Source organism: Haliotis rubra, unplaced genomic scaffold (genome assembly GCF_003918875.1).
Source record: "Haliotis rubra isolate DU_JTF1 unplaced genomic scaffold, ASM391887v1 Scf652, whole genome shotgun sequence".
NCBI lineage: Eukaryota > Metazoa > Mollusca > Gastropoda > Lepetellida > Haliotidae > Haliotis > Haliotis rubra.
Genome location: NW_025767360.1, coordinates 245,657 through 269,719, shown reverse-complemented (window position 1 = coordinate 269,719; position 24,063 = coordinate 245,657). Strand labels below are relative to the sequence as shown.

General features: G+C 39.2%; 2 protein-coding genes and 1 long non-coding RNA gene across 6 annotated transcripts in view; 1 reads left to right on the top strand and 2 right to left on the bottom strand.

Annotated features, from left to right (window-relative positions):
- The window catches only part of LOC124257220 (neurogenic locus notch homolog protein 1-like), a 204,799-nt gene that overhangs the window by 31,200 nt on the left and 149,536 nt on the right, over positions 1-24,063 (bottom strand). The gene's annotated exons all lie outside the window — the stretch shown is intronic.
- On the bottom strand, positions 2,139-8,667 carry LOC124257221 (sushi, von Willebrand factor type A, EGF and pentraxin domain-containing protein 1-like). Of its 2 annotated transcripts, none has more exons than XM_046691241.1 (7): positions 8,600-8,667; positions 6,598-6,735; positions 5,430-5,552; positions 4,735-4,857; positions 4,378-4,500; positions 3,745-3,861; positions 2,139-2,738 (listed from the first exon to the last, which is right to left on the bottom strand). In XM_046691241.1, exons 1-7 carry the CDS (start codon positions 8,631-8,633, stop codon positions 2,668-2,670), a joined length of 729 nt encoding a protein of 242 aa, XP_046547197.1. In that variant the 5' UTR covers positions 8,634-8,667; the 3' UTR covers positions 2,139-2,667. The 2 variants fall into 2 exon arrangements, with proteins under 2 accessions (XP_046547197.1, XP_046547196.1); XM_046691240.1 differs by lacking the exon at positions 8,600-8,667 and adding an exon at positions 6,987-7,078.
- LOC124257227 lies at positions 5,672-23,060 on the top strand. The gene is made up of 3 exons (XR_006893210.1): positions 5,672-5,682; positions 20,273-20,278; positions 22,950-23,060. It is a non-coding gene; the product is annotated as an uncharacterized LOC124257227 (long non-coding RNA).

The following is a 24,063-nucleotide window of genomic DNA, read 5'->3' as shown; positions in this document are numbered from 1 at the left end:
GATACATTGAGTGTTGTAGCACTTATGGAAGTACAGTTAATAGTAAACGAGATGTCAAACTTTCAAAAACCAAAACATATCTGCATACAGTTTCTCAACCTATCGGAAAGATATTGTTCCACATGCATGGACACTAAATGAGACATATTGTTTTACGGGTAAAACAGGATAATCTATCTTTTTACACTTGTTCTACTTAATAGTGAGTGAGAGAGTTTTGTTTTGTGCAATATTCCAGCAATATCACGGTAGGGGACACCAGAAATTGGCATCACAAATTGTGCCCAAATGGGGAATCGAACCTGGGTCTTTAGCGTGACGAGCGAACCACAAGGCTGTCCAGCCGCCCCTCTACTTTATAGTACATAGGACGGGCATATATTGTTCTTCACAATGAACACTTCCATAGTTAAAGGGACAGAGCGAACGATCGATGTATCACATGCTTTGTATATTTATCATCTACGTTTAAAAGAACATTCAACTATAAATATAAGATTTGTCCAAGATGTGCAAGTGTATTTGACGTGATCCATGTACAAACAGGGAGTGTCTTTAGGCAACGGTTAGACTGATTGAAGTGTCGTAAAATTACGATGATAATACCAAATCCTGGAAAGCCCCTTAAAAGTGAGTAACAGTTAAGTGATCATGTTCGAGATATGACTAATGTACCAACAGATATATTTGAAATAAACAACAACAAAGAACGTTGGGAGCTAAACTGAAATGTATATGCCTAATGAACTGAAGCGTCAGTAAAAGTGCTGCTGACCGCGTCCTCTGACTATGGTGGTTGAGAAGGGCTCTGACAGATGTATACATTGCACACTGCAATGATTCTTGACAGCTGAATTGCGAGAGTGAATTTTGTTAGAACAGCTTTGGTGAGGATTTCAGCTGCATCACCAGGGATCAGTTTAATGTGTGATTATATCCCGATGTTCGACGTTCAAACGTTCAGATGTTCAGACCACGAGGTGACGGTGACGACAAACTTTGAATGACTTACAGTGAGAAAGTTAGCGATAGCTGAACATGTGTTGCTAAAATACTAGCCTACCGATACTGTCGGTTTTTAAATGTCCAACAAATGGTGTATATGGTGAAAATGTTTCTACGGAACGAAGTATGAAACCCGTGATCAGGGTTAGAGTTGGTCTTCAGCAACCCATGCTTGTCGTGGGAGGCAACTAACGGGATTGGGTGTACAGGCTTGCTGACATGGTTGACACATGACATCGTTTCCCAGTTGTGTAGATCGATGCTCATGCTATTGATCACTGGATTGGCTGGTCAGGTCTCGATTATTTAAGACTGCCGCCACATAGCTGGATTATTGCTGAGTGCGGCGTCAAACAACAACCAACCCCATCCCAACCCCACCCCAAAAAACAACAACAAAAAAAACCCCCAAAAAACAAAACGAAAAAACAACAACAACAAAAAAACAACAACAAACAAACAAACACAAACTAAACCAAAAAACACCCCAAAAACAAAACAAAAAAAGCCCCATCACAACAACAACGAAATATGAATGCATCGATCACAAATATTTAACAGATATTTTGTAAAATGTATAATCAGGCAGCAAATTTGAAATTTATTTTTCACCCAGTCTACTATCTAAGGAAAACTGATGTGTATGAAAGAGTAAAGATTCGCATAAGCATGGATAATATGGCTTTAATGAAATTGTGTTCTACATGTTTTGCTGTACTTTGTCTCGCCCTTTGTTATTTTGAGCTGGTCGCCAGCGACCTATGCATGTATGTCGAACGTTTGTTGCAAGGTTTGTTCTATGTATATCGTGTCATCGTATCCTGTCGACGTGACACGATGCTCATAACATCATTCCCCTGTCCAGCCTTCTTAAATGTAGTAGGTGTCGCCGTCATTCTGCTTCAAACTTCTGACGGTTGTCGTCACGATATGGCTGAAATATTGCCGATGTGACGTTAAATATTTACTCACTCACTCACTCTGGCGGTTGCGTTAATATTAATTTGTATATAACATTTATATTAATTTCTCATCGCTGTATGGTAGACACACTGAATATGATACGAGTAATGGTCACTTACTTTCAATAGGCGACTGCTAAAACGTCATTAAATATACTCAAAGACAGTAAAAACATTGCAGGTGATGTTTATTCACATTTACAATATCAGGGAATAATATATCATAATATATCTTCAGATTATTTCAGACTTGAATTGTTTGTCACTGTAAGTAAAAAGTAGATAACATTTACTCTGTGTCAGTGGTCACTGGGTGAGAGAACCACGTCATCAGTAACATGTTATCAGCGGTCGAAAACATACAGGGGAATTTTTTTCTTTTTACCTATAGCGAGATGATATCAACCAGTATCAATTACTGACAGTCATTGATCAAACAGGCATCAATATTTGTGATAATAATACACACGAAATGACAACTACAAACTAATACAGAAACACCGAAAATATCATTAACTAAACACCTCTAATCATAGTAGAATTTCCATTCTTTAGTATATAGATATTTCTACGAATAACTTGGTGAAGCTATAATTTGGTGAAGATATCATCTTAATTACCAAAAAAAATGGAAATTGTCTTATCTCTTATTCATTACAAATTTATGCTAAATATGGATTTCAAACTAAAATCGAACGCGTCACAAGATCAAGAAGAAAGAGAAAACAGTCATCCCCAATAGGTATGCGGAAATCTTCATCGTCCCTCCACCTGCAAGAGAGAAAGCGTGTGGACTGATGATAAAATTCTAATGTGGTGGGGCGTGGAATTTGTACAAAGGGACAATACCTTTTTTCACATTCATAAGATATATATGGTTAAAACAGAGTCTGTCACTATTCCGATTATATAATGAACATGTGTTCAGGAATTAATTCAAACAGTGATCTTACCAGGTGTTCGCCAACAGCTGAACACCCGTCACAAACACATGTCAAGAGTAGCAAATGTACAGTGCGTTTGACTTCATTTGAGACCGATGAATGGCTCACTAACACAAAATCTAATAAAATGCAACAAAATCAAACTTTGCACAATCTCACGAAATCGACAGACCAACTCTGATGATTTGTCTCATAAGTTTGGACACCCGAATAAAAAAGTTGTTTAATAAACGATCATTAGTTTGTGGTCACCTTTCGCTATTTCTTACGAGGGAGGGCCACTTGCTGGTAGAACAGCCAGGTAATCAACAAGCGTGTGCAGTGAATTTCAATTTCACACGTGCAACTCACACACCTGGTGACGGTACCATATCCTGTACACGTCAATATAAGGAACTGCAGTAATATATAATATATTACTCGTGCGTTACATTTTGAAATGCTATTCACATCATTGTGGTCAAACGGAAGTAGTTCTCACAATAAGATTATATTAATGCGCGGTGAACCGGCCTTACAATCAGATGAGCGTCAATCCACAATTGATGCCGTCTGATTTTTCTGAACAACCAATCAGAATGTAGTATTTTCTTGATTCATGGTAGAATATATAATATACCACTCGTGCGTTACATTTGGAAATGCTATCCACATGTCTACCTTCAAATGTTGGAAAGCTTTAATACTGAGGCACCGAATGTAACTTTTGAAATTTTGCTCGATTGTATCTCAAAAGTTGAGTCATGTTGACAAAAAGATTGGAACTGATGTAATATTGCTCGGCATAAAGGATAATTCTGATCCGTATCATATAAAAAAGATTGTTTCCTTACCATTCTGACAGGTGTCCCCTATAAAACCATCCGCACAGGAACACTTGGTGGGAGAGCTGCTTGTGTCACAAGTACCTCCATTGAGGCATTCATCCCCGTCCTCAGAACATACACCCTCTAGAGAAGGAGGAAAAACGAATTGTGACCATGTTATATCGTTAAATAATGAGATAAGTTTCAAGATTGATTGATAGGTTGTGATATTGGTACAATATGAAGTTTGGTGAGTTTGATGTCTCACACGTTTGAATGGATCTGCTGACCGCTCTATTGCCTCATCACAATAATAGATGTACATTTGTAATGGTACAAATGGGTTTCTATTTCTGTCATACCTTTAAACTAGTACTACACCGACATGACACAAACTACTTTAAATTTGGTGCCAGAAAGGAAATCAGTCTTCATACAAATATATTTCATAACCTACATGGTTATATCATTCTCATCTACGTTCGACAATGTTTTAGTTTGAATTATAACAGTAACAAGCTGTCATATTATTTTTGTTTTCAGAGGGTGGCTCTGCATGCCTTCCCGTCGTATAGTCATATACAAGGAGCTTCATAATTTCATTTCATAGAGCATACAACTGACAACAATGTCAAAATATATACACTGTATACAATTTACCTATGCATGTCTTTCCAACTCCAGCGTATCCATGCTTGCATGTACAGGTGAAGGACCCTTCAGCGTTTGTGCAGTCGGCGTTGGTATCACAGTCATCAGCATCGGTTGCGCACTCATCAATGTCTACCAAGAATGCAAACGAAAATGAAAAAAGAATATATGGCTACTAATTAAGTTGATGTAATGGCGATGTGAAAATGCAATTTATTGTACTGTTTCTCAGTAAAGTGCAATGCAAAATTACACGTAACTGCTAGTATATATCTATGTCTACCAAGAAAGAAAACAAAAACAACAACAATATTTTATTGACGATACTGAAGAATAGAGAAGAGGTATTTATAATCCTATGCTTACCTGTTTCACAAAGGCCACCAGTATATCCAGCTGCACATTGACATGTACTAGCAGTGCTGTCTGATGGGATATTACATATTCCACTATTTAAACATTCGTTGCCACCAGTGGAACACACGCCAACTAAAATATGCAGTCATTTGATTATTGCACTTGCATCTTGATAGGAGTCAAAACATATATTTACTATAAAATACATTCAATTTCCACATTTGATAGCCGGGAGTTTGTGAACCCGTCTACATACAAATATATTATGTACTTAACCATGACAACTGTATATAAGACAGACGAACATGTCATGACCGGGACGAAAGTACTTCACGTACATACAATTTTTGTGTGACTTTAATTGAACACAGGAATTAGTAAATAGCGTTTTTTGAAAATAGAATGTTGAATGTAAAATCCGGACTTGAGTTTCAAACTTCTGCCTGAATATACAGAAGTTTTCTTGCACCGTTGTCAACGGTATAAGAATCTTTATCGAAACGTCGCACTCACGACACAACAGAACTTGTTATCCATACAGTTTGTCAATATTACACTAAAATGCCACTCATAGGAGTTATACGTCTTCGTGTATGCTCGTTTCATTGGTCAGTTATGTAAACTTACATACAGCTACCCAATTTGCTCTAACCCGAATCACCAATAACACTCTAAGATCGTAAGAATACTCAATATATATTTACGTGTGCAACTCTTTCCATTTCCAGCATAGTTAGGTTTGCACGTGCAGGTGAAGGAGCCTTCAGTGTTTTTGCAGTCGGCGTTTGTATGACAGTCATCGGTACCGGCATCGCACTCGTTTATGTCTGGCAAGAAATGAAAATAAACGAAGCTATCATAAGATAGATTTTGTAACCAATAATAGTGGGTATCATCACATCAGTGACAAGAGTAGGATTCCACTTCCAGCTCAGTATTTATCTTCAGTTCGGAGGTGTATTTTACGAGGCATATGAAACTCATATCAAATTGAAGCGAATGTAATTGTATAATCATTATAATGTGAAATAAACAGCTTATGTATCCTCAAAATAACAACTGTCAGAGAGGTAATAATTGTTTAATGACTTAATAACAGTTTCTTTACTAAAGTTAAACAGAAAAAACACTTCGAAGATTTTGATTGTTTTTAAAATGCGGAAAAACTCTTACGAAACCGTTGTATCAACGGCGCATATATCAGTATTGCATAACGAGACAATATGAATCTTGACCAGTCAACTCAGCAATTGACCCCATTAATAAAATTCTATGAACTTGGGACACGACTATACTGTACCATGCATAAACTATATCACAGAGTACTGCCACCATGTCCATGAGTGGCCACTTACGAAAAGCATAGATTGCGGAAGGTTAAAGTCCTCACGGATCGTTGCGTGATGTGAAGATGTTATTTGAACAGCATAATGGGATTGTTATATGGACTTAATGTTGTCGTAAGACCTTGTAGCTTGTCAACGTAGTAACCTAGACGGGGACAGCGAAATAAGATAGGTCACCGTGTGCATTTGCTGCACGAAGAAACTCTTCGTGTTTCCAAAGAACATAGTGTGGACGACGTAAGTCGTGTTCATGGCAGCCTTGTTTGTCGGCACCAGTGGTTTCACATTCATTGATATCTTTTGCAAAATGCATTATCACAAATGTATTATGATACATAGCAACCTCCTTCGCGTCTAATTCCATACACTTATTCAGGAACATGTATCACATTTTGAATAAATGGTGGTCAACATGCATGGCCCATTAAAAAAAAGAATAAACGCTTTTTTGGCTCACTCGCTTGTAATAATAACCATAGTCTACCTCATATTATTGATGACTTTGAATAACTATATTTTGATATACCGTTTTCGCAGCTGTCACCATTATATCCAGTACCGTCACAGACACATGTGGTTGAAACGCATGTTCCTGAATTCTTGCAATCATCATCACCCGAGCACGATCCATAGACGCCATCAAGAACTGCCCAGCATGTTAAAACTGAGGAAGGAGAACAGGTGTAACATTTCAAGTAATATTATTCTTCTGCTTGTATATTTCTGTGCAAGTGTTACATCATTTACACCATTGTTGCTAATTTGTTATGTAGGGGTTCGTTATGGTACATATTTCCAAAACTTACGTTTATACCGCCAGTTGTACCCTTAAATAACATAACTTAATGACACGTTGGTGTAATTGAACATCGCCTCTCTTCGTTGCCGTTACAAATTGAAAAACAGCTAACTTACCCAGTAAAGGTAAGAAAAGAGGAACCCTGAACAGCTGCATGTTCTTCGCCTTCTTTGTCTACCGTCTAATGTGTACTGGGCGTTTGTCCATTTATACCTTGATGTTGTCATAGTGACCAACGTCATGCGCGGAAACGGGTGAGGGTGGACAAAAAGTATTGAGATAAAATATATAGAGAGACTCCATATAAACGTGTTGCTGCTTGTTGGTTTCGTGATTCCGCGTTGTATTTGCAAATGCTGCTGCCATAAAGATATAATGGGTATTGTTAACCAAGTTTGATATTTATAATTCTAGTTCGCAGAAATAATACATTTGTACTTAAGTTGCTAGTCACACGACAAGCTTCACAATTATTTAGAACAGTCTAAGGAAGCAAATCTTTATGTTTGTAGTGTATCCCCTTCGTATATTCCACTGAAAACATGTCCGCTGTTCTATGGTACTTGATTGTAACCGTTTCTTGGGTGAATTGTGTATGGTATCATGTCAGTATACTTCTGCCTAAGATGTAGAAATCTCATACATATTCATACACATTATCAATCACATTTACCGCGCACATACCGCGCTAAGAATGACAATCCCCCAAAAAAAAAAAAAATAAAAAAATATAAATATAAAAAATTTTTTAAAAAAAATATAAAATAAAATAAATAATAAATAAATATATAAATATGCCTCCCAATCATATCTGACTGATTAGTGCCTGACTGACTCAGTAAAAAGATAACATCATAAAATTCTTACAAAATGTTCGTATTACCACATTTCGAGGACATATTCTTATAAAAAAGCTGTATTCATACAAAGGGCTCACAGTGTTGACTAGGGATTTAAGTTAACAATTCAGCAAGGATACTGACTTCACGAACGTTTTGCTACTAGTGTTTAAGCCATACTTGATTGTTCTGTCTCTACCCTTAAATGGATGAAGACCTCTCTCTCTATAGTGCATTTAATTATCTTAACATAACTCAGAGAGTCTGCCTTTATTGTGACAATACAGTGCAGTTTGATAGTAAATATTTCATGCAATATACATACTGCACGTCTACTGCGTGCTATGATTACGACTTTGACATCGCATACGTGACATAAAACATCTGCTGGCGAAGACACATCTTACGAAATCAAGTGTCAATCCAGGTAGGCATTGCGGTGCACTTCAAATGAACTATTCCTGAAAGCCTCAGTGCATCGATTCAAAATTTATATCGCGGAACAAAGGTTGCGGGCCTTAGCTTGATGATACCTTGGGATTATCCATGCAGGTGGTAATCAACAAATAGTAATAAAACATTCCAGTCCGACACCTCTAATCGCTCAACACTCCTCAAAACTGTAGTAATCTGTCAAGCGTTGTTGCCTGTAAGTTATGGCCTTACTGTAAACACTCTTGTTTCCGCTAAAAGTCAGATGTTGAAAAATAACACTCGGTATCAACAGTTTTACATTGCATAAACAATGGCTATTATTCATACATACAGCTACCATGCAAGGACACTATGTTTACTGATATGATATATTGTAACACATCCTCACAAGCGTTATATAATCCACATAAAGAGAACTTCTTGTATTTAGCACAAGCAAAAACCATCAAGCTTACCCTGAAGGAACCAATACTGCCCAAAGACCTTCATCCTTGCAAGGGTTTATAGCTCAGTCCCAATGCGATGAACTATGGGCTTGAATCACACTGAAGTCGTATATATACACATGAAGTGAGTCATAGCCACATGGGGAGGTCGTCACGTGGTACTATCACGTGACCACAAGCTCACAACTGATGATTGGTTTATACATCATCCATGTAAATGCGGTAGTATCAAGACGGTGAAGAAATATTCTAATATATTACATCTACTTATAGTAATGTGAACTCCATATCTAACTAACTTTACATTTACAACCATGATCAAGATATTAATCCTTCCAGTCTAGATGCACTTTGTTATCCAATTAACCATACTATGTATTCCAAAACAAAAGCGTATACTCAGATATTGTTCCAAGGTGATACAAAGGATCTCTTAAATTGACACGAGTGGTATAGCCCCTGAGCTGTTATTTTGGAAACATGTTGTCTTTTCAATAGGTATCAAGGACCTGGTATCATTAAAAGATGAAATAACCAAGTTTTGACAAGATACATTTTGGCAGAGATTCCTATAGTGGTTGTGAAGGGTATTGGGGCTCCTATTTAACTGCAAGTAATCCCTCTATAACCGACATGGCCTGACGTATATATAAAACTTAATTGTAAATGAAATGTGCAGTGGTTTCAGATGCTATATGGTTAGGGTGGATACAGGTTCACATATCAGGGTCAAATATGACGTAATGGTATTATTGTATGATTAGATAATATCATTATGAAATATTTCTATTGCTTGTATTTGTTTGCTGACAGGAACACATTTCTAAATGATGTCATGGACGATTCGACATAATCCCACCGTTTCCTATCCTCCATACATGTAAATATACCATTAGTTACCTGGAGAGTATACATTGATAACATATCCATAAAAGTTGTGATATATACTTTTGCCCATAATTATATTTGCAATAAAAGTATGAAGGGATAACATCCACTATCAACTTTATCCGTGTCTGCTCCAGCACACTTCCTTGCCAATTTCTTGCAGAACTTATCAGCAATAGATAACATTAATGAACTGCATGTTACAGCTGTCATGATTAAATGAGGCGTGAAGATGTCATTTGTGAGTTGAGTCAAGTCAAGTCAAATTTTATTCTCATGAGTCATATACATGACATGAGTAAACAAATATACATAAAAAACAATGAAACACATATATATATTATATTAAAGTTGAAGAAGTCTTGCCATACATACCTGTGGTTCGCTGCCATTATACAAACATTCTCGATCTTGAGATCTGCTTCATGTTTATCAAGCACATACTCTCGCTTATAGCTGCTCTGAAGAATTGGTACACGCTGTATCAATTAACAGCTGGGAAGCAGCCGAATCATCTTGGGGTTGTGTTTTTTTTAAAAATTATGTAAGGATCATTTCAATAATTGTTAACCTGATATTTATTGAGGTAAGTTCTTTTTCAGCGGAAATGGTTGTCATTATATATACATGTATAACAAGTGTAGAAGTGAGCACAGATCACATACCCCCGCTTCCCACTTTGGGACATGGAAATGACTGATTTTGATATATATAATGTGACAAGGTTCAGCAGCTCACAAGACTTTCTCCTTGACTCTACTAAACTTTATATACATGTTAGATACTAGTTTTGCCATGTTCTGATTACAGTAATAATTTATGGAAACATTATTTGTTTGTGTTTTCTGTGGAAACCTGACATACAATTGAACTTGTTGCACACAATGAAGTGGACGTAGATGAAGATTGTCTTTTTTTAGCACATGGCATATATATGGGTCATGATTGACTTGTGTATTAAGTTTGGTGAACCGAGCATGTATAGTTTCGATGATATGCTGTGGCCAGGTAACCATCAAACACATGGAAACAACAACAAAAAATAGCAAAAGGCACATCAATGGCTAATGATTACCATGTGTGTGAAGTTTGGTGAACCTAGCTTGTAAACTTTAAGAGATATGCTCCGGACAAAGTTTCGGGACGGACGGAAGGACGGACGGACGGACACACGGAATGAACGCTATATACCCCCGTTACTTCGTAGCGGGGGTATAATAAAGTCTAATATTTCAAAATATTGCCAGAGGTGACTAACGGGATCGGGTGGTCAGGTACGCTGACTTGGTTGACACATGTCATCGTATATCAGTTGCGTAGATCGATGCTCCTTGTTGATCACTGCATTGTATGGTCCACACAGACGGCCGCCATATACGAGCTGGAATATTGCTGAGTGCGGCGTAAAACTAAACTAAAACACTCATTCACCACTCACTCACTAAAAATGATTGTGTCAAATATGTCTCCAATGCAGTGTTTACTATACTGTGAGTGAGTGAGTTGAGTTTTACGCCGCAGTGATATTCCAGCTATATGGCGGAGGTCTGTAAATAATCGGATCTGGACAATCCAGTGATCAACAGCATGAACATCGATCTGCGGCATTGGGAAGCGATGTCATGTGTCAACCCAGTCAGCGAGCCTGACCACCCGATCCCGTTAGTCGCCTCTTACGACAAGCATGGGTTACTGAAGGTTCATTCTAACCCGGACGTTCACGGGACGTTTACAATACAGCTGATCATTCTTGGGTAATGATATTTTGTAAGTTAGTTGGTTTTAATGTGAGTAGCAGTAGGCTGACTTAATTACATCCACAAGAAGGGCATACTTATTGATAAATCAAGGTGAATACACAATGCCATTTAAAACTAGTTGAAATGTAGCATTTGCTATACAGGTTTTTGCTATAAAACTTTCTCAGAAAAATCAAATCCGCGACTTGAAAATTAGGCCCCTAATCGCTAGTACACTAAGTCAGCGATCAAACCCACTCAGCCGCAGCTTCTTTCAAAACCCCTATTTCAGCCGCAGCTTCTTTCAAAACCCCTATTCCACAGAGGACATGTTTATCTCCTCCTAATAGAATGTGTAAGACCGGAAACAAGTACCTGGGCTCCATGTGAACTGGTGTCAATGAACTTTTATTAAGAATATCAACACAATGTTTGAGGATTAGTCTGATCAATGTTTCCTCAAAACAGATTCATTGACAGAAACCTTACCTGGTAAAAGGAGTCAATGTATTCGTTGTATTTATTCCAATTTACGATACACCATAACGACGACTCATCTGAAATGCTGGACTTTATCATTGATAACATCTGTGCATCGTTGTTTGAGAATATTATATGTTGAAAAAATCTCAATAATATCGGTCTCGTGCTTCGATGACATTTGCTTTATTTATCACCCCTGTGACGGTAAAATGAAAGGGTTTATTGGAACCCGCAACCCTATGGAAAGTACAAAGCATTGTAATTATTCATCAAATATCAGAAATGATACCAGTGGCAGTCCATTTCCCCTTGAAAAACGACTGCACAGAATAACACAATGTTCATTGAATACGAGTTTGGTCAAAGCAGCGTTTCCAGTGCTTCGTGTGTCCACACTACGAACGACGCAGACCCGTCTCTCCGGTGCATTTTAATTATCATACAAAATCTCAGCCACTATTATGATAATAAACTGTAGTTTTAAACTATGGTTATGAATAAAAGAAGCATGTGTCTACAACACACCTGGTTCACGTCAACCGCCACATGGCGTACGTGACACAAAACATGTGCATGGTGCAGACAGATCCTACGAAATCAAGTGTCAAGCCAGGGAGGCGTTGAGGTGCACTTCAACTGAACTATTCCCAAAACCTTCATCGATTAAAGAATTATTGCCGTAAAACAAATGTTACAGGCCTCAGTTTGATAATACGATGGGTTTATTGGTGCACGTTGTAATTCACAAAAGGTAATTAAACATTCCAGTCCGACACCTCTAATCTCCCAATACTCTTCAAGACTCTAGTTTCTGTCCAGTGTTAAAGCTTGTAAGTTATGACCTCACTGTAAACACTCGTGGTAACGCACAAAGAAAAGAAACATGCGAACATGATATCCCATTTATACTCACTAATAGCTGCACATCAGAAAATTGTTTACAATACCAACAGCTCTGTCAAAAGACATAGCGACTGTCAGTCGAAAACGAAAACACAAGTCGAAAAATCAAAAGATCAAAAGAAATTCTATCAGCAAGGTTGTACTCATAAACTAACGGGACTGAAAAAACAGTCCATTACCATCATGTTCTTAGGATTTGTTTCTGGTTAAATGTAAGGATAATTGGGTCATTTTGGTAGCAAGTCCTTTTAATCCAAAATTTCTCGTTGTTTCATAAAATACACGCCAACCTGATAATTTGTAATGAAAGTAAAAGGGACCGTGTGCCTCTATTTCAAGCGCTTTGAAAATATCCAACGAGCAGTAAATATGTATTGACAAGAAAGGATACTGAAGACCAGATGAAATGCAATCAATGATAATGGTCAGCTATGAATAAAATATCGTATTGTATGCAGTACATTGCTTCTTTAGAGAACAATGACAGAAAACAAACGTTACGTGTTGTCCCGAGGAGAAACAGAACAAGAAGAATTATGTACCCGGAGTCTGATAAATGTGCACCAATTAACGAAAAAATGATCTCTCAACAATCTTGTCTCTGCTTTGTGTAACACCTGTCTTGTTATTGTAGCTGGCTGGGAAGGCAGACTGACCCTCGACGTAATATATATGATGTTTCAAAATGTTTGTTTTGTGACACTGATTCTTAAAAGAGGCATGGACTGGAACGCTTACGTAATCAGCGTCTGTCTTTTCTCAACACAATGTGTTTACCTGCCTTTTGACAAACATGTGAATGCGTATTATTTACATTTATCGTGGCAACTAACCTCATGTGAGACGTATCTTAAGAATTTAAAACCTGTATACCACAGGAGGTCCCTGTTTCCAGGATCATGGTTGTTGAATATGTCATGCTCATAGTTTACAGCTATGATCTGTTGTCCGTTTCCCAGAAAATTTCAATATTTCACGCTTTAATCACACAAAGTATGTTTGGAGATGAATTATTTACCAAGTGGTGTAAAAAGGCAGGTAATAAAGATTTGAGAGTATGAACTGGTAACTATACTCTCCCCCAAAAAGAAACGCATATAGGAATTTCAACTGTATTTTTATGTTTATTTTGAAACATCTTGTAGGCTTTGAAATATAGCGAAACTGCACACTGGGAATGCAGACTTACCCGTCTCGAGAAAAGTCAGTTTGAGTGTCACATGGAGACGTGTGGTGGCGCTGAAGTCAATACCTCGTGTGACCACCGTGGGCATCCAGAACTGCACGGCATCGCCTCGGCATCCAACGAATAAGTCTCAGAATCTCGTGTTGCCCAATCGCAGCCCACTCTGCCTGTAGTGCCTGTGCGAGTTGTTGAAGTGTCTGGGGCTGAGGGTTACGGCGTCGCACCCGTCTGTCCAGGGCATCCCACATATGTTCGATCGAGTTTAAGTCCGGTGATGTTGAGGGCCAGGGGAGCACATTGATGTGGTTCTGGAGGAAGTCTCTAGTGTGACGTGCTGTGTGGGGCCTGGCATTGTCGTGTTGAAACAACTCCCTCTGGCGATCAATGATTGGAAGGAGTCGTGGGCATAGGATTTCTCGTGTTGAGCTGTCAGGTTGCCCTGGAACATCACCAAATCACTTCTCCTACGGCAGGTGATCGCCCCCCAAATCATAACCCTGCCCCGGCCGAATCTGTCCACCTGGGGAACGCAAGCGTCGGCGAAACGTTCACGTCGACGTCTGTACACCCGCATTCTTCCATCACGTCATTCCAATAGAAATCGTGATTCATCACTGAACCAGATTCAACGCCAATTCGGTAGGTTCCAGGCCTGAACGTTGGTGCACCATTGAACTCGATGACGACGATGTTGTTGTCGAAACACAGGGCCAAAATAAGGTCTTCTGACACGTAAACCAACCTCTCTCAACCTGTTCCTGACGGTCTGTGCAGAAAGCCTCCTCAATCCGGGTATTTGTCGAGCGGTACTGGTCGCCGTAGCTGTTCGATGACGCAGGTGATGTACCCGGATGTAGCGATCCTGCGCCGCAGTGGTCGCTCGAGGTCGCCCACTACGAGGGGCATCTGCTACCGAATTCTGCCGGCAATATCTCTCCCAGAGCCGTGAAATGGTGCTTTGGTGAACATTCATGCGTCGGGCAACTGCACGTTGAGACTGGCCAGTATCAAGCAAACCAATGGCGATATGACGATTGGCTTCATTTAGACGTGGCATTTTGCGTTCGTCAACAATATTCCAAATACAGTGAATAATTGACAGACAGCGATCAACCTTTTATACCCATCATTGAGACTATCTGATGCCCAACTTTCACATGCATTGCATGTGAATTGTGTATTCTGTTACACTACACGCCGAAATTGAAAATCATGCAGTTAAATACGGGTATTTTACGGATGGTGCGTTTTGTTGTAATGTTTCATTACATAAACACCATAGGACTCATAAACAGAGCAAAACCTTTTGTAAAATGAATCACGTTTTAATTCATTGCTACATGAAATTGCTATTTTCATGATGCGTTTCTTTTTTGGGGAGAGTATAGTAACATGCCTAAACTTGCAACACATCCATGCAAGTCTGTTCCCTCCTTAATATGACAAACCTAGCCCATGTTGATGTACTTAACACCTGAGTTACAGACACATGTTAAAATAAATAAGCTAGCTTTAGTTTAAGACCAATTTTTTCATGTAATTTCAATGGTAAAAGGGTGAAAATCACACGTCTAGAGACACAGAGTTCGCCAACACAACAGCAGCCTTTAATGTTTTGTTTCTGTTTACTTGAGTCCACAAGGTCACATCAAAGTCAGTACTTTGTATGGCCACCATTGATTGCTCGGCACCGTCTCGGCACACACTGGATAACTCTTCCAGTTGTGATTGCCAGTTGTGGAAGTGTCTGAGGCGTGTTTTGACGCTGACCTACACGTCGATCGAGTTCCATAGGTGTTTTATTGGGTTTAGATCTGGTGATCGGGAAGGCCATGGCAAGAGACTGACGTTAGAATTGGCAAGGTAGATGACCGTGACGCGTGATGTATGTGAAGTAGCGTTGTCATGCTGGAACAACTCCCTCTGTCTGTCCATAATCGGAAGCATGTGACGTCCAAGGACTTTGTTGATGTACCGATTTGCTATCAAATACCTATATACCTATATACAACACATGACACAGACTCCACCGAATCTGTTGACCTGTCGATTTCAATTAGTGGCAAAACGTTATTTTCTCCCAAGGTAAACACGCTGTCTTCGATCTCGCCGGTGAAGAAGAAATCGTGATTCATCACTGAACCAGATTCGCCTCTAGTTTCTAAGGTTCCAGTTCCGGACTCTACGACACCGCCGCAAGCCATTGCGCCCATGTAAGTCTCTCAAAACAGTGGCGACAACCGGCCATTTTGATCAAATCCCCACTTCACACAATCGATTTCTTGACAGTTTGGTAGGAAATTCTTCTCAAAGCAAGGATGTGTTGTGCAGTCTCCACGGCTGTGGCAAGACGATGATGGAAGTGAGCAACCCGGATGTAGCGGTCCTGGACTTGGGTGGTAACTCTTGGACGGCCGCTTCTCGGGCGATCTTGGGCGGAATTAGTCTGCAGGAAACGATCCCAAAGGCGAGATATGGTGCTCTGATGATTGTTGAAATGTTGGGCAACTGCAGACTGCGACTCTCCAGCTTCAAGGCGACCAATGGGGATGTTTCGATTGGCGGCAGTCAGTCGTGACATGATGATTTCCTTTTTGTCCAAGCAAAAACTAATGGCAATATTAAACACAACGTTTGCCTTTTTATAGTGATGGATACCGCATGCTTTCCCGTTTACTCGCATGTGCATTCTGCTTTGCTTGAATGTTTTGGTGACGTTTGTAAGAATATTTCTTCAAACACTTTTAAAACGAGGGAAAACGTTAAAATTGCCGCGTTTTGTCGCTGAAGCTGTTTACGGTTACACAAAGATAATGTTCGGAAAGAAACACAGTATATTTGTCTTTGTTTTGTTTTTTAGCCGCAGTTACATGAGGCTTATATTCGCAAAATTACCTATGGGTTGTTGCATTTAAAACTAAGAGTATGGACCTATTATTTATCACAAGACACACACACACACACACACACACACACACACACACACATATATATATACATACAATAAGAAGTGATTTCTGCAGGTGTATAAGCAATAAATATATAACATATGAGTCCAGATATTTCTTCTTGTCAAATCTCCTTTAAATCTGCACAAGATCTTTCGCCGTTCAACGGCTCTTCAGGTGTACAATGAAAGCTGAGTGACGTCATAGTCGACACATAACTATGTTATGTTATGATATGTTATGTGTTGCCTATGGCGACACTCAGCGTTCATTGTACACCTGCAGAGCCGTTGGATATATATATTGATACTGTATCGTACATTTCGTAACTCCGGTAAATTGTATTTTTGTATATTCGGGTTGGAAACAAACATCAACATCTTTGTAATAATACGTATTATGGAATTCAAATACGACAGGATTTAGCACGCATGCTGCAGTTGTCGGAGGTTGTGCATTGGCGCCTGTTGAGCGGGAACGTAGTAACTTTGTGCAAGCCAACAGAAAGTTCTCTAATCGTCAGCATTACAGTCTTCCCAAAACATTCATCATAACAATTTTGGTTATTCGTTAATATAATAACTATTCTACATGCGCAACAATACCATTTCCGACACCTTCTTTTACATAATGTTATTACATCATTGTTGACGATGAGGACAGTCAAACATTGTTGATTTCAAGTACAGAATTACGTACATCTCGTGTCTGATTTGAGTCACTGACTATTTAGAATGCCCGTTAGGCTTTCAAAAAGGATGATTTCCAGTCCTTTTGTTTTTCTTCATCAAATAATTAGAAAATGAAATACTGTATTAAGTCAAAAATGCTGTACAGAACTATCCTAATATTTTGGAGATTTTAATCGTACTGTTTGCTAACGATGAGATATTAGTGTCTGACTCCGTGGTAGGTTTACAGAATTAATACTTGAAATACTGTCGCATTTACAAGGGGTGAACGACTCGCTAATCACCAAGGATGAGCCTGTAGTGACAGATCAGTGAAATTATAGTCTGTTTGCTCCAAAATCGTACCGATGGGTTCCTAATTACAAGACGTTAGAAGTAAAAGTCGTCAACAATTTTCACATCTTTCTTATTTGTTTTCATTCATATAAAGTAATAAAAAAATTGTTAAACAAATTATCATAAGATTGCTGTTGTTCTACTGCATTTGGTTAAACGGGAGTCATTCATCTCTATATGGTAGTCACTGCAAGACCAATTCACATCCTGGCAGAAATCCTTTACTTTCACAGCCACCATGTAAAATGATTAGTCTTTCTCCTTTGCCAAGGTGGAGTTTGCGTGACGTCTAGGCGTCAGAGGCAACTAACGTTGTGCCGTATGGCAAGCATTCACCCAGGTCTCATTAATGTAGATAATCTCGTATTCCTCTACTCTCTTCTTCTTGATGGAACAAAGGTAATTGTTCCTCAAGAGACGACATCTTTTCTCTCACACGAAACATGTCTTGTCTTTCCTGAGATCTTTTTGCAGCAATATCCAAAGAATGTAATAACTTCCAAAGACAAAGTTTGTACAACGAATGTCCGTTTTTCATGAATGATTTCAATAATCTTAATGAAATGAACTTGTTTCATGCAAGCAATCTTCGGATTGTATTTCTTAGACATTCCGTTTGAAACCTGTCAAGTTTTATTACAGAAATTGTCTTTGAGACAATCCCGTTACTAGTCTTGTCTATCACAGCTCTCTTCTGCAAAATGTATGCCAGTCATACAAAGAGCTTTGGCGGATCTCTTCCGATATTTAGAAGGGATAATGTAGGCCCCCCTCTCTCTCCTTCAGTCTTAAAAAAGCTACAAACTTGATAGACAAGCTTCTCCATGTCATCAGTGAACTTCATAATGTACCGTATTTAATTGCGAAATTGTATATTATATGTGTTGGATATTGGATACATATGATATGTATTATGTATACATTGATTTCATTTAAATTGAATGTTCATATTATCACATAAATGTATAAACAATCTAAAGATTCTTTTCACCAATGAATTATATTGATTCAAAATATATTTGATATCTAACAATTTATGTGCCTTTCTAAGACGTGTTCACTTGAATGCTATCATATACGGTAAATCCCTTGCGCGAATGATCACACCGACATGTATTTCACGTGCAAACATTCGACTGTTACAGTGATTGTGACTCCCGTGTAATCAAATGTATAAGAACAACAACAATCTTTTGGTAATTTGTAAAACAGTTTTTTATTACTTTATATTAATGCGCTAAATTTACACCGTGAGTTGGTACAGGAAAACAAATAAGAAAGATGTGAAAATTGTGACTTTTACTTGTAACTCTTTGTAATTAGGAATTCATTATTACGATTTTGGAGAAAACAGACTGTAGTTACTGAACATGAATATCATTGTGTACCTCTTAATTATACATTGAATGTTGACTATCAGTAAAAGTGATAAGACTTATATTAATTTTGATTTGACAGATATGACGATTAATGTAGTCATTGGCTAAATATTTAAGGTTTGGTCCAATGTGTGTGTCGGGTCAAAAGTGAAACGGCTAAACGACTAAAGGAGAATGCACAATAATAGTTCTTACATTATTAGTTTATTCTATTTTCGAAAGGATCGAATGTATAAGCAATGGATATACACTATTGACGTCAACCGGAAGAATAATTAAACCAAAAGATTACTCACAGTCCGGGTGACGCCTCTTTCAACAACTCCAGATATCCCACAACCATGTACAGACTTGTTAAAGTGCTCAATACTTGCATGTCTGCTTTTTGTTTATAATACATTTTAACATATCCACCTTATCTAAGAACTACAGGCTCAACCCTAATCCCCACCCTGGTGTTTTATGTTTGTCTGCACGTCACTGTTGAGGTTTGCCACACAACGATAAATTGCCCCGCACTAACAGGACGTTAGTTTGCACTTTTACATTTTGCCCTATACAGAGAAACAGACATGTTGCAATAAATTAAGAAACCCCGTTTCAGCTGAATGGGAGAGAAACGAGACGAATGTGTTACACAATGTGAAAACGGTTTATTGTTGGAGGCGCTACCCGGAAAATATTGAGTCGTTTAGGTGACAGGGTGACCCTGGCAGCTCTTGAGATGAAAGTTGACTAGACCAATAATAGAATGTAATGTAATTCAAGTATCCTTGCACCGAAGTGTATTGAAGTGAACAGTTTACAAGGATGCGTTATTCTGTTGATATGTATGTACTAATTCGTATAATGTAACGACAAGTAGGGGATATTTTGCGAGGAAATTGATCACCATAGTAGAAGGCTTAAAAAACTGACAAACAGTCACATACAGTCTTCAGTCATTGGCTTTAATAAAAAGAACTAAATCAGGTTTATTAGGAGGGGTTTGCCTTCGGCTGTATACGGGTTTATTCCAAAAACGTATGTATACTGAGTCAAAAAAGAAACTTCACATTCATTCTTCAGGGCACTATAAAAGAACAAGAGATGGTAAGATGGTTAAATTGTTATTATTTCATTGCTGAGATCTGTGTGATGTACTCGATACACTGACAGTGCCATAATCAGTTCCATTAGGCTACACCGCCGTTCCAAAACATGGGTATACAGAATGTCAAGTCACAAGAATAAAAATGCGAAATTTCTCAGTTCAAAATTGTGTATGGCCGCCCCGCGCATTCACCACTGCCAAACACCGTCTCCTCATCGACTGCCTGATGCTTGTGAACACGTGGTTGGGGATTCTGCGCCATTGCTCTTGCAAGGCAGCGCCAATTGGATTAAGGTCAGGGGACCTCGATGGCCAGTCCATGACGTTGATTCAAGCGTTTTGAAGGAAATTTCGTGTCAACATCGCGGTATGCGGCCGAGCATTATCATGCTGGAACTGTAGACCTGGGCCATGAGCCGCCATGAAAGGAACGAGTTCAGGGGGTGAGCACCTGGTCGCGGTAAGCAGCAGCTGTGAGGTTTCCACGGATGACCAGAAGTCGGGAACGGTTGTTCCCACAGAAAGCACCCCACACCATGCAACTTCCGCCCCCGAATCTGTCGACTTCCTGTACACAACATTGGGCATACCGTTCACGACGTCGTCTCCAGACTCTATGCCTGCCGTCCGCGAATCTGAGGGTAAACCTGGATTCATCGCTAAAGACGACTCGATTCCAGTCTCTCTGGGTCCATCGGAGGTGACGTTGGGCCCACAGCAGACGTTGACGTTGACGTTGATGACTGACTGACTGACTGACTGAGTTTAGTTTTACGCCGATTTCAGCAATATTCCAGCAATATCACGGCGGGGGACACCAGAAATGGGCTTAACACATTGTGCCCATGTGGGGAATCGAACCCGGGTGTTCGGCGTGACGAGCCAACGCTTTAACCACTAGGCTACCCCACCGCCCCTGGCGTTGATGAAACGACGTCAATATTGGCCCACGATATGGACGTCGAGAATGGAGATTGGCAGCCCACAACCGATTTCGAATGGTCTGTGAGGACAGTCGACCTCTAAACATCTCAGCCCTGGTTCGTGTAGCCTGCAGAAATCTGTCATGTAGGTGACGTAGGACGATTTGACGGTCTTCTGCTCGTGACGTCACACGTGGACGACCCGACCTTGGGCGATCAGAAGTGGTGCCAGTTTGTTGTAGACGACCTCGCAAGTCATACACAGTACGACGGCTGCATCCCATTGCTCTTGCGACGTCAATAACTGATCTTCCCGCTTGCAACATGCCAACGGCACGTTCACGTTGCACATTTGACAATCGTTGCATTTCAAGTACCTTTAGAACTGTGGTTTAAAAGTGTTTTTTTCAATTCTTGAGGCCAATGCAAACACGTGCATATGAAGAAAACTTCGATGCGAAGATCACGTGATTGACTGCACGTGCAAAACCTGATTTGGCACTAACGTCATTTGCATGACGAATGGATGGGTTTGAGTGGGTTTTTCTAGAGTCGAAAGATAGGGATCCCATTTCGGATACATAGATGTATCATCAGAAAAAAATTATTCATTATTTTTCAAATGACATTTTGTGAAGTTTCTTTTTTGACTTAGTATATTTTACAATACTTCAACGTCATGTGAGGATACAACTACTAACAATCTAAGTTGCAAATTGAAACTACCCATAATAAAATATATATCTATATACAAAATATATCGATTAAAATGTATTAATCAATTCTATTTCTTTTACAATTCCGATAACTAAATGATGATTGACATTGTTAAAAAGATCCTTCATTGTTTTGCCTTTTGTTTAATAAAGTGAAGCAGGGCATGAATGACAGGATGCAAAACGGAGGATCCTCACCTTTGAACAGGTATTCATTTGTATATCGAGTATGGCCAATACGGCATCGTCTTAAAATGACTTCATCAAATCTGGACTGACAACCCTAGTAGATTAACCAATATAGGGTTTTATAGCACGTAATTTATTAATGCCTACTTGAGTGTCCCTTCTTTGCATTAGATTACCGTGGACCTATCCTCGCCCCTCGTCATTGGCGTGAACGTCTACAGTTTGCCCTACAACACCAAAACTGGCGATACAGACAATGGGGAACTGTTCTGTTCACAGATGAGAGTCGGTACTGCGTATCAACTGCTCAGAGTGTGGTTCCAGGTGCCAATGGCCTTCATCAATGGATTAGTGCACTCCATGCATAGACGCTGTGGTGCTGGAGTTATTGCCGCTCGTAGTGGTCACACTAGATACTGAAGTCAAGAGTCTGAATGGACTGCAAACGTTCATGTAATGTCTTGGAATTGTGTGGAGTTATACATTGATGTGTCAAGATATTGTACACAAAAAAGTGTTTGATCCGCTTATTATGTCCATTTCTGTAATGATTTGATTACAGCCGATCTAATTTTGAATTCGTACTGACGTTTCTTTTGCTGCTGAGTATAATTTAGGACTGTTAATATGGCGTTTGCTTCTGCTGTGAAACTTGAACTGGCGTCGGGTAATCTAGAATATATTGTTCTTGATCCAAAGACACTGGCGCAAGCAACTGCGCCACCATCCTTGGATCCATATGTAAATAAGGATATGTATGTATTATATTCACTTTGTAATTGATTATATTCTTGTTTATATTGGAATTAATTAGTTTCTGTTTTTATTAAACTTTGTCAGTCTACTTATGGCCTTATGTATTGCCATGGAGGAGAAGAAAGAAGACAGGAAGAAGATATATACTATTCCCAAAATGAAACGCATACGCCAGAAATCTGTTGCGAAAATGTTGTATTTTCAAACATGTATAACTCGTCCACAAACAGACTTTAGTGCAGTTTGAACGGATATCCTCCGAAGTCCAGGCACCCTGGCTGCTGTGCTCTCACCTGTGGCAGTACGATCACGCAAATGTAGTACCCGGATGTACCGATCTTGAGCTGAAGCACAGCAGTTCCAAAGGATTTTATTATCGGGTCCTGAAAGATTTCCAATCATTTGAAAAATACCTCTTATTGCCAAAAGAAATATCATATCCCTCAATGTTATTTAGAACAAGAAATCTGGCCGTTGGGAACGCATCCCGCAAAAAAATAGAACCTGCCATCTCTGTAACTCACCTTCAACAGCTGATGAATTCCATTATCTATTTAGATGTTCGGCAATCACTCAAATTAGATCTCATAATTTGGAACATTCTCAAATTTGTATAAGATGAAATCATTGTTCGCATCCAACAAACTGTCTATTCTTAAGTTTATATCTATTATCAATAACCGTGTTAAAGCTACGCAGAACCTGTAAATTATGCAACGTCCTTTCAACAATCAAATCAAATCTATGTGCAATATTATATCCAATGCTCTTGGTTAAAAAGAGAATAAAGATTGAAAGATTGATTGGTGACTCGAGGTCTGCCTGTACGGGGACGGTCATTTGTTATACCTGTTTGGTTGCAACGAGCTGCAATCGGTAATATCGTGCTCAGACTAACATTCAGACGCCTGGCAACAGAAGATTGGTAATCTCCAGCGTGCATTCTTTCAAGGGCGATATTTCGTGTCGCAGCGTCAAGACGAGGCGTAGTGATTTGACAATCCAGTGATCAACAGCATGAGCATCGATCTGCGCAACTGGGAACCGATGACATGTGTCAACCAAGTCAGCGAGCCTGACCACCCGATCCCGTTAATCGCCTTTCTCGACAAGCAAGGGTTACTGAATATCAATATTCTAACCCGAACCTTCACGGGTAGACTGAACGTTAGTGATGACACCAGTCTCATTATTACATTACGTTTTATACTTAGACTGGCAAGTCGAGTTTTTTCTCCTTGT